The sequence below is a fragment of the Anticarsia gemmatalis genome, chromosome 1 (assembly GCF_050436995.1).
Source record: "Anticarsia gemmatalis isolate Benzon Research Colony breed Stoneville strain chromosome 1, ilAntGemm2 primary, whole genome shotgun sequence".
Classification (NCBI taxonomy): domain Eukaryota; kingdom Metazoa; phylum Arthropoda; class Insecta; order Lepidoptera; family Erebidae; genus Anticarsia; species Anticarsia gemmatalis.
In genome coordinates, this window is record NC_134745.1 from 1,143,196 (window position 1) to 1,157,372 (window position 14,177).

The 14,177-nt window shown below is 39.5% G+C and overlaps 1 protein-coding gene across 8 annotated transcripts in view; it reads right to left on the bottom strand.

Annotated features, from left to right (window-relative positions):
* Obsc (Obscurin) overlaps nt 1–14,177 on the bottom strand; it is a 103,686-nt gene that overhangs the window by 10,494 nt on the left and 79,015 nt on the right. For 5 of the 8 annotated variants that reach the window (XM_076135662.1, XM_076135669.1, XM_076135655.1 and 2 more), the window contains 21 exons: nt 13,752–13,927; nt 13,234–13,402; nt 12,782–12,900; nt 11,399–12,232; nt 11,151–11,252; nt 10,150–10,959; nt 8,562–8,843; nt 8,053–8,286; nt 7,540–7,729; nt 6,929–7,107; nt 6,105–6,331; nt 5,559–5,734; nt 4,932–5,110; nt 4,460–4,585; nt 3,867–4,000; nt 3,352–3,497; nt 2,779–2,957; nt 2,187–2,383; nt 1,602–1,760; nt 505–749; nt 67–192 (listed from right to left, as the gene is read on the bottom strand). In XM_076135662.1, the coding sequence (XP_075991777.1) occupies nt 67–192; nt 505–749; nt 1,602–1,760; nt 2,187–2,383; nt 2,779–2,957; nt 3,352–3,497; nt 3,867–4,000; nt 4,460–4,585; nt 4,932–5,110; nt 5,559–5,734; nt 6,105–6,331; nt 6,929–7,107; nt 7,540–7,729; nt 8,053–8,286; nt 8,562–8,843; nt 10,150–10,959; nt 11,151–11,252; nt 11,399–12,232; nt 12,782–12,900; nt 13,234–13,402; nt 13,752–13,927 (4,989 nt within the window). The remainder of the gene's footprint in view (nt 1–66; nt 193–504; nt 750–1,601; nt 1,761–2,186; nt 2,384–2,778; nt 2,958–3,351; nt 3,498–3,866; nt 4,001–4,459; nt 4,586–4,931; nt 5,111–5,558; nt 5,735–6,104; nt 6,332–6,928; nt 7,108–7,539; nt 7,730–8,052; nt 8,287–8,561; nt 8,844–10,149; nt 10,960–11,150; nt 11,253–11,398; nt 12,233–12,781; nt 12,901–13,233; nt 13,403–13,751; nt 13,928–14,177) is intronic. The other 3 variants (XM_076135635.1, XM_076135642.1, XM_076135648.1) reach the window with 3 other exon arrangements.

Genomic DNA, 14,177 nt, shown 5'->3' on the forward strand with positions numbered 1-14,177 from the left:
AGCTAAAGTAAATCGTCCACATCAAAACTCCTAAAATTCGTATAAGGGTAGAAAGTGTGTACGTACCATTCGACATCTGGGTCTGGAGTGCCGGTGGCGCAGGCGGTGAACTTGGCGCTCATGCCGCGGAACACCTCGATGTCGCCGATCTTCTTCAGGAACGACGGCGGCTCTACCTTCTGCTTGCGAGCGCTATAGGAAGAAGAGATTGTGTCGTAATTCAAAAGGTGTTTGTCTTAACCTTCTTGGATTGTTGATTGCCCAATGAAACCTCAGAAATACAACTAAAACTATGCTTTATATCACTGAGCTGTGTGACGCTAAGAAATTAATTCTTTGATAAATCTTCACTTACGCAATCTAGAACATCTTATCTACACCACTTCTTCTCGATGCCAATAATGTTCTACTTTATTACCTTAAATTTAGTTTCATAGGCACTTCTTTGTTTTTATTTATCTTTGACAAAATCTCATTTTAACGACCAATAATAACTCAACTCACATCTTATCAACGACCTCCAAATTGGCCTCACAGCTGGCCTCTCCCTCCCTATTCTTGGCCAGACACTTGTATACACCAGCGTCACCTGGAGTCAGGTCCCTCACGTACAAACAGCACGCGTCTCCGTCTCTCTTCAGCGTGTACTTGTCACTATGACGTAGTGGAGAACCGTTCTTGTACCACGTGATGTCAGGAGATGGGATGCCGAATACCCGGGCGGGGAACTTCGCGTCGAATGTTGGTAGCTGTTGAGGAAACCAAAGTTTAGTACAACAAAATAAATGGTCGAAATAAAAATCTTACTTTTGTGAACGCAACGCGTGAGTGCACGCATCGGTGTGAATAAGCTTTATATTATTGTTTGTACAAAATTTACTACGCGGCATATATGAGAAAAAACATACGTAGAGTTTGGTATTCGTTAACAAGATACACGATTTTTACAGATTGTTTTTTAGGAAGTATGAATAGGTAAAAATGAAACCACAAAACGGCACTTGATTAGCTAATGAACCTATATAATTATAAAAAAGTTGAAAGTCTAAATAGTCAAGACATTAACAAGCATGATGATGTATGGTGATATATTTGTCCTGAAAGTCTTCACAACACCGTGCGTTAGACATCGGTATTGAAGGGTGACTTTCAGTAATAATATAGCGTCGTGGAATCCGAACGTAGCGATATACACTGCGTCCAGCTAGTATTGACGCATATATATACATAATATTTGTAGCCACGAAAGAAGAAAGAGAAGATGAATAAACAAGAAAGGCTCCCATGAAAAATTTTCGACGCGTATTTGTGTGTTTTTATTCGCTTTTATAGCAATATCTGGCAAGGTTACGTAAAAAGATGAAAAACGTGAAATACGAGTCAAAAATATACTCCATGTAAAATCTCCATTATTAGTTAAATAGATCTCAAACTCCCCATTTTGTCTGAAATCATAAACCTCACGATGTGTGCTTAAGTCATTTTTTTAAAATAATCTCCTTCTAAATTCTAAAGCAATACAGTGCGTTAGGCCGATATAAGAGTGGCTCCTCAAATAAATTTCATTGGAGGAATAAGAATGCGAGTATTTATTCGCTTACCTGCTGCAGGTCGGTGAACTTCTGCGAGAAGGTGGGTGGCTGGAAGACCTTGCGCACGTTGATGTTGGCCTGCGACTGGTCCTCGCCCAGCGGGTTCACCAGCTTCACGCCGTACACGCCCGCGTCCGGGAGCTCCACCGGGTTGATCTCCAGACCCACCTAAGTAACAGAGAAAGTTAACATATCGTTCCTCAATTAGGTTTTGTAAATTCAGTGCTATTGGAATAGAAGTTAAGTTTAACAGGCTGATTAGTTAATGGGACCCGATAAGGTTTATACACTGAAGTTGACAATTAACAGAATCCAAGTGGTCAATTTATTCGACTCCTATAGATATCACCATAATTAGGAAAAGTTAACTTAGTATGACGTAGAGAGACATACTTGTAGACACACAAAGTTATAAACACATAGGCAATTATAAATAAATTACGTAAAATTACACGATAACACCTTTCAAAGGTTAAGAGTCTTTGAAATGGATTTGTTATTATCCTGAAATTTCTCATATTAAACATATGATTTCGGGATTACCATATTTCGGTAGGTATATATTAAAGTAGTATATAATATAGAAGTGTTTACCCTCTTGCCATCGCAAGTGAGCAGTATCTTCTCACTAGGCCTGAGCGGTTGTCCGTCCTTGGTCCAGGACACCTCTGGTATGGGGTTGCCCACGAAGGGCGCGGACACGGCGAGCGGCTGGCCCTCCTCGGCCGTGAGGTCGCGCAGCCCGTGGATGAACTGCGGACGTTCTTGCGGAGACGAGTCGTCCGTGCGGCCTGGGGGAGGGAGATACGTTATAGCGTATTTTAGACTTTAGGTTGGCTGTTGATGACTATTTATAGATACTAATGTAAAAATCATAATCATTTGGAAATCAATCAACACCATTTTTTATGTGTCTTACCATTACCGCTTTTTTATCCTATATCTAATGTAGCTGCGATGATACGGAAGGTCGAAAGGTAGAAACAATTGTTCGGGTCTAAAATACTAGAAAACAGAGTTTCTTCTATTCAACTAACAGGCTAGGGAAGCCGTTTTTTTAATTAACCACCAAATTTTTAATTCAAGTTATATTTTATTCAAAATTTAAATCAAATCATTTATTAATTTAGGTAAAATGCTGCCACTAATGATAGTCAATGGAACTCTAAGTATAATATATACTCACTAGCGACAGTAAGATCGGCAGTGCTGGCGGTCTCGCCCTTGTCGTTGACAGCCACGACCCCGTACTTGCCGGCGTCGGCCGCCGTGGCCTTGTCGATGAGCAGCGCATGGCTGCCGTCCGGCTGGGACACGATGCGGATGCGCTGACCGTCCGGCACTATCTCCTTGCCGTTGTGGGTCCTGGAGACAAGGAGTGACAATTACCTCATTGATTTTTTGTGACATCACGTTTTCATCTGACTGAGGCGTATAAAATCCACCCATGCATCAGCATTTACGCAAAGAAGACGAGTTTATTGCTATGTACAAGGTGCGAATTTCAAACATCAGGTTGCTGGTACAAAAAATCGGAATACCTCATTTTGCTTGAGCTGGATTTCGGATTCAAGACCTCATAATTCACAGTTGCCTTAGTTTCCGAAATAAGCCGAATGCGAATCATGTACCTAACTACATAACTTGTCGCTTAATTTTTGTTCCGAAATAATGCTTCATTAAAAGTGGCCTATAAGTTAGCTTACAAAGTCCTGAAAATCTTATAATAAAGCTGTTTAAAGTGACAATTTGTACTGACCACTTGATGGTAGGTTGTGGGTGTCCCAGGATCTTGACCTCGAGCTTCACAGGGAAGCCCTCGATGACCTTGGAGGGCTGCAGCTCCGCGATGAACGCGGGCTTGCGCTCCTTCTGCGTCACCTCTACCTTCGCCTTCGAGCCCACCTGGTATACACAAGTTACGAATACATATTTTGTAAAAGGTTTTTTTATAGAAATAAAATATATCATACTTACGTTTTTAAGGGGTAAGTACCCATTTCCCTTATAAAATCTGATTAAATTCAGAATATGAACTCGAGAATATTATTTTTGGAGATGCTCGAAAACGTCAATACGTGACTCATTACAAGTTCAGAAAATAGTATGCAAAATTGTGGGTCTGTTTCACGACTAAACAACTGAACCAATTTTTATGAAATTCAGCACGGTGATAAGACCCGAGATCAAACAATAACCTACTATTTGTAATAAACCACGCAGGTCAAGCTGACTGCATAATCTAGTGCTGTTATAATAATTTCTATGACGTACCTCTCCTAGTTTGTTGGTGACAGTGAGAGAGTAGACGCCAGCGTCTTCAGGCTTGCAGCTGTCGATGCTGAGACCGATGATACCGCCCGGCTGGTTGATGAAGTTGATGGCCTGAGATGGACGGACTGGGAGACCTGAGCAAACGGAAGATAATAGTTATAAAACGATAAAAAATACTATTTAAGTGAGTGACTTTACGTCACAATACCATATTTTCGTTGAAATCAAATGAGTGCCTAATAAAATGATCCAGTATGTAATAATTACGATTTCAACATTGTTTAAAAAAATAACGTATTCTAAGCACTTTAGATGAACCTTTTATGAGTGCAAGTTATATAATTTTTCGTTAACCCAGTCAAGTACCCAATTACTATGTGATCGATTTGGCTACGGTAACCGACAACCGTATTAGTTTGGGGTAGTGGTCTTTACCACTACCCCAAACTAATGTAAGCTGTAAGTTTACCACATTTACCTGATTGCCTCTGCAATCAGGTAAATGTGGTAAACTTACAGTTCAGCAGGAGTTGAGGAAGATAATTAGTGAACTACTGTAAAGAAAATGTTTTAGTTTATATTTGTATGCTTACCATCCTTGAACCATTTGACCTCTGGTGCTGGGAAGGCCATGACCTTGGCCTCCAGCTTGAGAGGCTGACCGACCACGGCTTTGACATCTTCCAACTCCTGGCTGAAGGATGGCTTCCTTGGAGTAGCTGCAGAAAAAATAGCATAGTAAAAAAAAAAATATTAATTACATCGTCAATATTACGTCATAAGAGATGACAGTTATTATTCTTCTTTGTTTTTTTTTATTATTTTGAAAGGACATGTAGCAGATTGTTAAAATTAGATGTTGACGAAATTTTTTTAAAAAGTTCTCATTGCATTTTGCTGTTTATAATAGGACCTTTTAGACAGAATTCGTCATTATAAACTATAAAAATTAATGATTTCGTTTCTGTTTCGTAATTCCATTGCGTGTTCACACTAGCGTAGCTTAACCAAATTACTAAGTATTCCTACTGTTTTTTTTTGCAAATAATATAAAGCGGCACATACGGTTAACAGCGACGGCACAGAGCGCGGAGTTCTCTCCATGTGGGTTGCAGATGACGAGCTTGTACGCGCCGCAGTCGGCCGGCGTCACGCGCTCGATGTTGAGCTTCACCGTGCCGTCCGGGAGAGCCGTCTGCACCACGCGGGGGTCGTCCGCCGGGAGCGCCGTGCCGTCCTTGAACCTAGTGACAATGTGATGGATGATTGAATTGAAATCGATTATATTATGAAATAATTAAAGGGTTCTCAGTGATTCTTGATTCTTCGTTCTTCATGATATCTCATTTTCTCTAATCAAAGACTTTGAGACTACATAAACATAGGTGAACCTACAGCATAAGATTTTTAAAATTAATATTTTTCTCGCTATTGCACAAAATGGCCACCACAGCCAAAGGAATATTGGAAAATAGATTATACTATCGAATTTAAAGTGCTCTCCACTGGAGTTTGTCAAATAAATTTTATTGCTTTGACCTTTGTTTTCGTAAATCGTTTTCATTGAAATTCTTGAAAAAGCTACTATTGTTTTTTAAAAAATAGAACGTAGGAACAGCTTAAAAGACTCGTTTTTATCCATTATTGGGGAAATAATTAAAATTATAAAACAGTCAATTTAGTATGGCTTACCATTTGACAGTAGGTAAGGGGCTGCCATCAAGCTTGGCCTTGAGCTCGAGCGGCTCTCCCTCGTCCACGTCCTTCTGTCGCTCCAGCTTGTGAGTGAAGCCGGGTGTCGACGCCGACAGAGTTATAGGTGCTTCGCATATCGCCTCACCAGCCAAACTTACTGCACGTACTTTGTACTAGGGAATAAAAATGAGGATAAGATTCAAGTAAGAGAAATGACTAATCGCGATATGGTTATTAAATGTGTATTACTTATTACATGCTTTATAATTATTACATCAGAATCCAAAACCTAAAGTTACGTACAATTTACAAGACTATTCTAACTTATTATTACCGATCTTTTTCTTAAAAGCTTTTTATTGTATTTATTTGGGAACACTTTTGACACAAAGGTGACTGCTACTCAAACGATAAACAAATGAGGTTTGACTGGAGGACTGGCCGTTAGTAGAATAATGTGTGACAAAAAATCAAAAATAGAGAAACATTACATACTCATTACTTCTCAAGAGAAATATAAAAATTATAAACACTTATACTCACTTTGCCAGCATCACTAGCATTAAACTTCTTGATCTCGAGCTCACTGTCCACTTGTCCCCCGACCTCAGTGGTGACTGTATGCCGTTCATCATTGAGGATCTCTTCTCCATCGCGGTACCAGTGCACTTCAGGCTTGGGCACGCCGTCACAGCGGACCTTGAATGTGACATCGTCGTAGTCCTTCACTGACTGCTTCTGAAGAGGCTTGGTGAATACTGGCTCGCCGGCTGTAGATACAAATTAATGGGTTAAATACATAAAAGGGCACGGCTTTTTCAATACTGGTAGGCAGAGGCTAAAGAACGCTACTTGAAACGAGTTCTATAAGCTTTCCTCGCTTTATTCTCATTCACAGTTTGTCGTACAGGACCGCCGGTTACGACTACTACGCACCTAATCTGTTTGCGAGGCAGCTCCGATATGATCCGAGTAACACTCGTGTATGTCTTTCTAGGGCGTCCCCTCCCAGTGTTTCTATTTACGTCCCGCACAGTAATTTTATTTGGGTTAAATATCTAAGTAATTTATATTTTTGGACTAATCGTTGCTGTAAGATTGACATTATTAAGTACTATAATGAGTATTGAGAGGGGCTTAGTGAACAGTTTTCATTACCCAATAAAATTGAAAAATATTTGTTAAACCTTATGATAAATATTGAAGTAGGTAATACAAAAGGTAGTAGCGGCATACATATCGGGTCGTGACTAAAAAAAATCACTGACATTGGGCATTCACAATGTTATGAACACATAATACAGGGCGAGTTTATACAAAAAAATAAAGTAAAACATATTTTCTTCAAAGTTTAAAGCAATACTCACTATGAACACTAAGCCTAGCTTGCTGCGCGGTTTCTCCCACTTCGTTCTTAGCAGTGACGGTGTAGACGCCGGCGTCATCAACTCCGACCTTCTTGATGACGAGCTGGTAGGTCTCCTTAGCCTGGTCTTCTACGATGTCGTAGCGAGATGACGGCTGGATCGCGTAGCCGTCCTTACTCCTAAAGGGACGATGGAGATTGTTCAGTAGTGAGTGCAATTTGTCGTGTTATTGTGTTGTGTGTGTAGTGGCAGATTCAGTAATTGTAACGACTATCATAAGTGTCAACATTTGATCTGAATGATTTGATTTTGTTGTTATTTTTATTATTCCAAACGATTTAGTGGTTCTTATGAATAGAAATGCAATATACAGGCTTAATTTAATTATGTCATAATGTTAATTTCGAACTTCACTAATCAACTGCCTTAGGAGAACAAAATAAGACTTTTATGAAATCTGTTTTTACATATCACGTCACAAATGCGAAAAGAATCTATTAAAAGGCATTTCTACGGTATGGGCAACCAGTTGAGAAGTCCCTTAGTAACATAACCTTATTTAACCACTATCTATTTGCATGAAAGATTAAACAAATGTTAAAGTCACATACCACTTAACTTCAGCAATAGGGTTGGCCTTAATATTAGCGATGAAGGTGGTCTCCTCGAAGGGCACCGCGTTGACGTCCTTCAGGCCTTCGATCTCAGGTCGCAGCAGAATGTCCAGGCGAGCTGAACACTCGCCGATGCCGTGGTTGTTCTTAGCCTGGATGGTGTATTCACCCGTGTCGGCGTGGCGACCTGAGAGAAAATGGATTAGGTCACATACAAGAAGATGATGTTCATATTGTTCTTAAATACTTCGATGTGAGATCCTGCCAGAGCGCAGAACAAGTAAAATATAGTATAGTTAAGTTTAAAAAATATTAATTTATTTGAAAATAAAACTGACTTTAAAACCATTGACTCTATGAAAGGCGAGAAAAATAAAAACGACAATAAAATGTCGTTAAAAGTAGGAGAAAGAAGGAGCAACTGTGTAAATGTGTACATTTTTTCAGCAATTTGGCGAAAAGTATTCAACTAAAATAAGATTTTCTAAAGATGCTATTAAAATAACTTACCAGTAGGAATATGCAAGGTAAAGGTGCACTCCTTCAATCCATGCTCCAGTTCCTTGGAGTCAGTAGAGGCAACGACTGTCGCGTCAGGTATGAGCAGCTCTCCATTGAGGAGCCACGACACGTGCGGTAAGGGGTCGGCGGTACACACGGCCTGCATGGTGACCGGCTCTCGTTGCATCACGCGCTGGGCTTCGAGTGGGGTGGTGAACTTGGGCTTGCGGAGCTCGGCCTCAGCTGTTGACGAAGATCATATTTGAATAATAGTTGCGGCATAATAAATCAAGCGCAATAGACGACTTTTTATTTCGAAGAAAGACAAAAATCTATTTAGAATGTGAAATGTGATATTGTGATTATCTTACACGAGGGAGTAAATATCAAGAACCAAAACGTAGGATATGTAAAAGATTATAATATGTCTAGAACATCTTATGAGATTTCCATTCTGGCAATAAAAAATAACTCAGAATAAAACAGATGATGGTGATGACAACAACTCAATAACTTACGTGAAACAGACAGTTCAGCCTTCAGCACCTGTTTACCAAGATCATTGCTGATCTCGCACTGCCACGCTCCAGCATCCTTCATCTGAACCGCATCGATTTCCAGCTTGTACAGGTCTCCTTCATTAGTGATATGGACTCTGCCGCAAGGCTTGACCTCCTTGCCGTCATGGAGCCAGCGGACGGTGGGCTTGGGAGCGCCGGCGGCTTGAACCTTGTAGACCAGGGGCAAGGACTCGAACACGTGGCCGTCCTTCATGTTGCTTTCTTTGAGAGAGGGTGGTGCTGTCGATTTGAGAGGTATAGTTAGTGTCTGTGTGAGGTGGTCGCGAGTTCGAGATAGAAATAAGAAAGAAGGTTGAAAAGTTTGTGGATAGAGTTGTTTCGTTTAAAATTCGGTCAGTTTTAATATAGGAATATTTAAGAAGAATAACAACGTGTTAAATATTCTTATTAAGGTATGATTTCAGCAAAAAAATATTTACCTTTTGTTTCATTTTTTAAGTGGTAAATTATTATATGCTAAAATAGATTTAGTATAGGGAAGTATAGCTTAAAATAAAGTATGAATATATGCTATCAATTGCATCATATTGTCTTATAACATTGAAAATCACCATTGCAACCAATTTTCACATTGAAAGGCATAGAATAAGGCAAGTTTTTCGACAATTTGATACGACAGACGGCAATAAAAATATACATAATAATATGTACATAATAATAAAGAAAAAAATCATCGACATCACGTTCTTAAGCTAAGAATAGAAGCCCTTCCAATAAAAAAGTGTATATACATAAAAATAGTTGCTCAATTTATAATAATCGCAATATATACAGCTGCAGTTACGATTTATTTACGTTGAGCATTCAGTATACTTACGCTTGTATTGAAATAGATACAGCAGTATAGTGTGTTGACGTGCGTGGTTCAATACATACCCATATTCGAAGATTCACTTATATATTAAGAGCCTTCGTTCACATAGCATAAGTGTCATGCAAGCGTTGCAACTACTTGAAAGTTTCGCTTACCTTGATGATGTGATGATGTCTGCGAACGATCTAGTACCTCTGTCGCACCGAACTCCAAATATTAGTATGCCAGAAGGGAATGTTATTACGCATGCGTGCTAAAACAAACATACGACAGCATTAGTCAAATGTGGATAGACATTTAGAGGACAATTACATGGATATTTATCTGTCATTTTCTTTGAAAATTATATGAAGAATTAAGACTTTGTATAAATTAGCACGATCACAAACTTTCGGTACAGTCGTACTTGGCAAAAAACTCGATAAAGACCAACACTTTTGAACTTAATAGTTTACGAGTCAATATTTGTTATTGTTATAGTAATTCTCTGTCGATATTTACTCCCAATAGGCTTACAATATGTTCGTGATCGCCCATCGGTTAAGACGTGAAGAAAATGACAGATCGCATGGATTTCAACAGCAATTTCAAATCTGAATTGAAAGCATTCACTTTATTTGTTATCCCCTGACATACACTGCGTAGCGTTACATGATCAATGCCAGCCTCCTTCATCGTATTTCCCGTTTAATACTTTGACTTAACAATTACCTTTTTCGTCTTCCTTATTAAGAATATCATCTAGTATGCTTCTCTGTCTCTGACTTCGTTTTAAAAGAGCTTCCAAGTCGTCATCGTCTTCCTCCAATATTGTTACTTTAGCTTCACTCTTTTTCTTCCTCTCAACAGTCGTTTCAGTAACATCTTTCGTTATATTATCATTATGTTTCATAGGACTTAAAACTAACTCTTCAAATATTCTATTTTTAACTTCATCTATTTTTTTGTCGAGTGATTCCATCTCGTTGTCGAATTCCTTCGATATGTGTATGAGTCTCTCTGTGATGTCGTTCTCGTATACCTTTTGTGATTTCTCCTTTACTATCAACGATTCTTCTTCATCTTCTTCTAAGCAGTAGTCTTCTTTATAAGAAGACTGACGAACATATGAGTCTTTACTGAAGACTTTTCTAGTTTCGTCAATGTCAAATATGGATTTTGATAGATCTTCAATAGATATCTCTCTGGAGAGTGATTCGTTTTGCCAACTCATATCATCTTCCGAGACAGACATGATCGAGATAGTTCGATTACCCTGTCTCCCACATCGTGATCCTTCAGCTTCCGAATCTGTCTGAGGCTCTTCAATAATACCGTAAACACCTCTCCTCACATGATCGGGTATCGTATAATGACCCGTGTCAGTTAAGAAATAACTATGACTAGCTATTTCTTCGACCTCTAAGGAGGTCGTGTGAGGATTGTTCGGCTGTATGATCCTTCTGCCTCCATTAAAATCATCGTCATCATAATAAATTGATTTTGACGTCATTTTGTGCAAAGTGCGTGTTTCGGCCGGACCTACCAGTTAAAATAGTATTATGTTGATTTTAGATAATTTAATTATTTAGATGATGATTATTACATGTGGTGACTAATGCGTGAACATATTAGTTTGAAGTGTTTACAAGCAATATAGTGTTAGTATGAGTTCTAAGTGATCGATGGTGGTTAGAACGTGGGGAGAGATAGGTAGTAAGCGTGGTACTGACCTGTGATAATAGCGCCGTGAGACTTAGTGCTGCTAACTTTAGAGACTATAATAGATCCGTCGCCGCCTGTCTTGAACGTGGTTACTGTTTCGAAAACTCGGCCTAAACATACAAATCACACTTGGGATGTTAAAAACACAGTGTTAAAAGCATGCATTTATTGTGCGCGAAAACGTGAAATTCTCGCATAACTAGAAGCTGTTGGCAATATTGAGGAGAGTAAGCGTCGAAGCGTGTAATGTGTATACCTTCAGTTTCAGCACTTAATGGTTCGTCCACGGACTGTTTTTTAACCGATTTACGTTTAGGCGACTTGATGTCTTCGGCTATGGGTATTTCTTCAACAGTTTCAGGCTTAGTGGCTCCCTTTTCCCCTACTTGTTTCTTAGTAACAACCTCTTCGATGACGGGTTTTTTATTCTGTTCATTATGGTTCTCGTCCCAGAAGGACTTGTCCTCAGCTGTCTCAGGTTCAGAGAATGATTTCTTGCCTCCCTCTGGTGTTGAGTCAATTTCTTCTATGGTTGGTTTCTTAGGCTTAACGTCATCGTTATCATCCCAGAATGACTTTTCTTCGGCCACTTCAGGTGCTGTAGCGGACTTTTTAGCTTTGTTAGGAAGTGGTGTGTCTGGTTCTTCGATAATTGGTTGTTTCGTGCCATCGTCGGCATCATCCCAGAACGACTTCTCTTCGGCCGCTTCTGGCTCAGTGATAGATTTCCTACCCTTAGCAGGTTTGGACTCTACTTCGGATATGGAAGTCTTCTTGGGTTTTTTGCTGTCTTCATCATCATCCCAGAAGGATTTCTCTTCGGCCACTTCAGGTTCTGTCACAGACTTCTTAGCTGCGTCTTTAGGCTTGTCAACTTCATCAACACTAGCTTTCTTAGCTTTGCCGTCATCTTCATCATCCCAAAAAGATTTCTCTTCAACCACTTCCGCTTTAGTTTTATCTTTCTTCCCTTTCTGTTTCTCTGCATTATCCCCATCATCTTCTATAGCTTTTTTAGCTTTATTAACCGCGTCATCGATTTCACTTTCAACAATGTCTTCCTTAGTCAATCTCGAATGAATCTCTCGTGCTATCAAACACAATGAAAAATGTAACAATTATATGGATTATTAAATGGGAACATGTATTATAGACGTCACAAATGGTGGGTAAAGGTTGTGCAGGACAATGTGCGTAGTGACTACGTCAGCATTACAGTCTATTGAATGCTTCGGTGAACAACCATATACTCATGGTGGTATCTATGACACCAAACAAAACTAACGTGCGTATAGTAGTATCTACTTTTACTACTATGTTAATGCAAACTACTTTACCAGTACTTGCAATATCCATCGGAGTGCCAATTCTGTCGGTCGTTGACAGAATGTCCGGGGTCTTACCATGTGCCGGTGTGGAGTGTACATGTGAGAGTGTGTGTGTTGTGTTGTGTGTGATGTGTATGTATAGTGTGTGCTGGAACTCTGACCAGTGATAAATGACAGTCGTTTGTGCTAAACGTGCAGGTTGTTTCAAATTCTCGTGTGTAAAATTTTGCCATATATATTTTTTTGTAGTTATTCTTAAATGATCCCTATCGCTGTCATATAAGGTCGTTTGTCGTGTGTCGAATACTTACTGTGTACGGTCACCGTGCTCTTAGAAGAGACACTACCCATTTCGTTTTCGGCTCTCACTTCGTATTCGCCGCCGTCTTCCTCCTTTACCAATGTTACGGTAAGGTGGTAGTTCTCCAGCCTATAACGGAATTAAGCAATGTCAAATGCTGAGATCAAATAAGCTGTATTTGACAAGCAGTTACATTAGCAGCCTTTTGACTATTAGAATGATAATAACATGAGATCCTATAAACGAAATTGTATGAAACGGAATGAAAATACATGTGTGTATGAAATCACAATACTAAATCTGATTGATTTTAGTAGAGAACATAAGATCCAGTTTAATTCATTATAAATTGCTGGAAAACAAACATTGTTGCTTTACACATCTGCAATCTAATGTAAACCTAGAAAACTTTCACAAAAAATTACTTCAGAAATCCCTAAAAACTAAATATTCAAGTGTTACCTCTTAGTGTCCCTCTCGATCTTAATCCTGGCGTCAGTGGTGACCTCCTTGCCGTCCTTGTACCACTTGACCTTGGGCTCGGGGCAGCCCTCCACCTCCACGTCCAGCTTGAGGGTCTGACCCGCGTCCACCGTCATGTCGATCAGGCTCTTCGTGAAGCGAGGCTTCTCTGAAAAGTTTAAGTAGTATCTATGAGTATTTATCCAGTTAAAAAGTTCTTTTTTTCCGTCTTTCCGACACGTGGGATATTTTAATCCTATCCAAAACTTTTCATACTAAATCTGTTCGTAAAATGTTAAGTTTTTAGTGTCATGTTGTAAAAAATATACTAGACTCAATTTATCATAATTTTCCTACCAATCACGACACTCCACCCGAAACGAAAAAGTATAAACTTATATATTTGTTGTCAAATGACGTTCTATTGCGATTTGTAGAAATTGCATTCCTGCAAAGACATAAAAAAGAACACCGTAAAATAAATGACTAAAACCTAACAGTAATAATATCAGTCTTACTGTTAACAGTGAAGGTAGCGGAGCAGGAGTCGGCGCCCAGGTCGTTGGCCACCTTGCAGGAGTACTGGCCCGACAGCTCGGCCGACACCTCCTTGAGGATCAGCTTGTGCGTGCTGCCGCTGTCCACGCGGGTGTACACCGACTTCTTTTCGGTAATCTCGACGTCACCCAAGTACCTGGAGAACGAAACAGAAAAGTTTAGAGGTATTGAAGAATTTTGTTTGTTAGTTTAGGTACGGGCAATATTTTTGACAGCACTTTTTAATATTAAACTTGTTATACTACAAAATGTAGATGGTAGTGTGTGAAAAATATTTACGTTTCACCGTTTGTATAATGAATCCTATTAATAGAGAGCGAGTCTATGAGTGCTAAAGGACGCCATGATCCCAAATTCCGTGCTACTGACGGATATTCGAAAAGAAA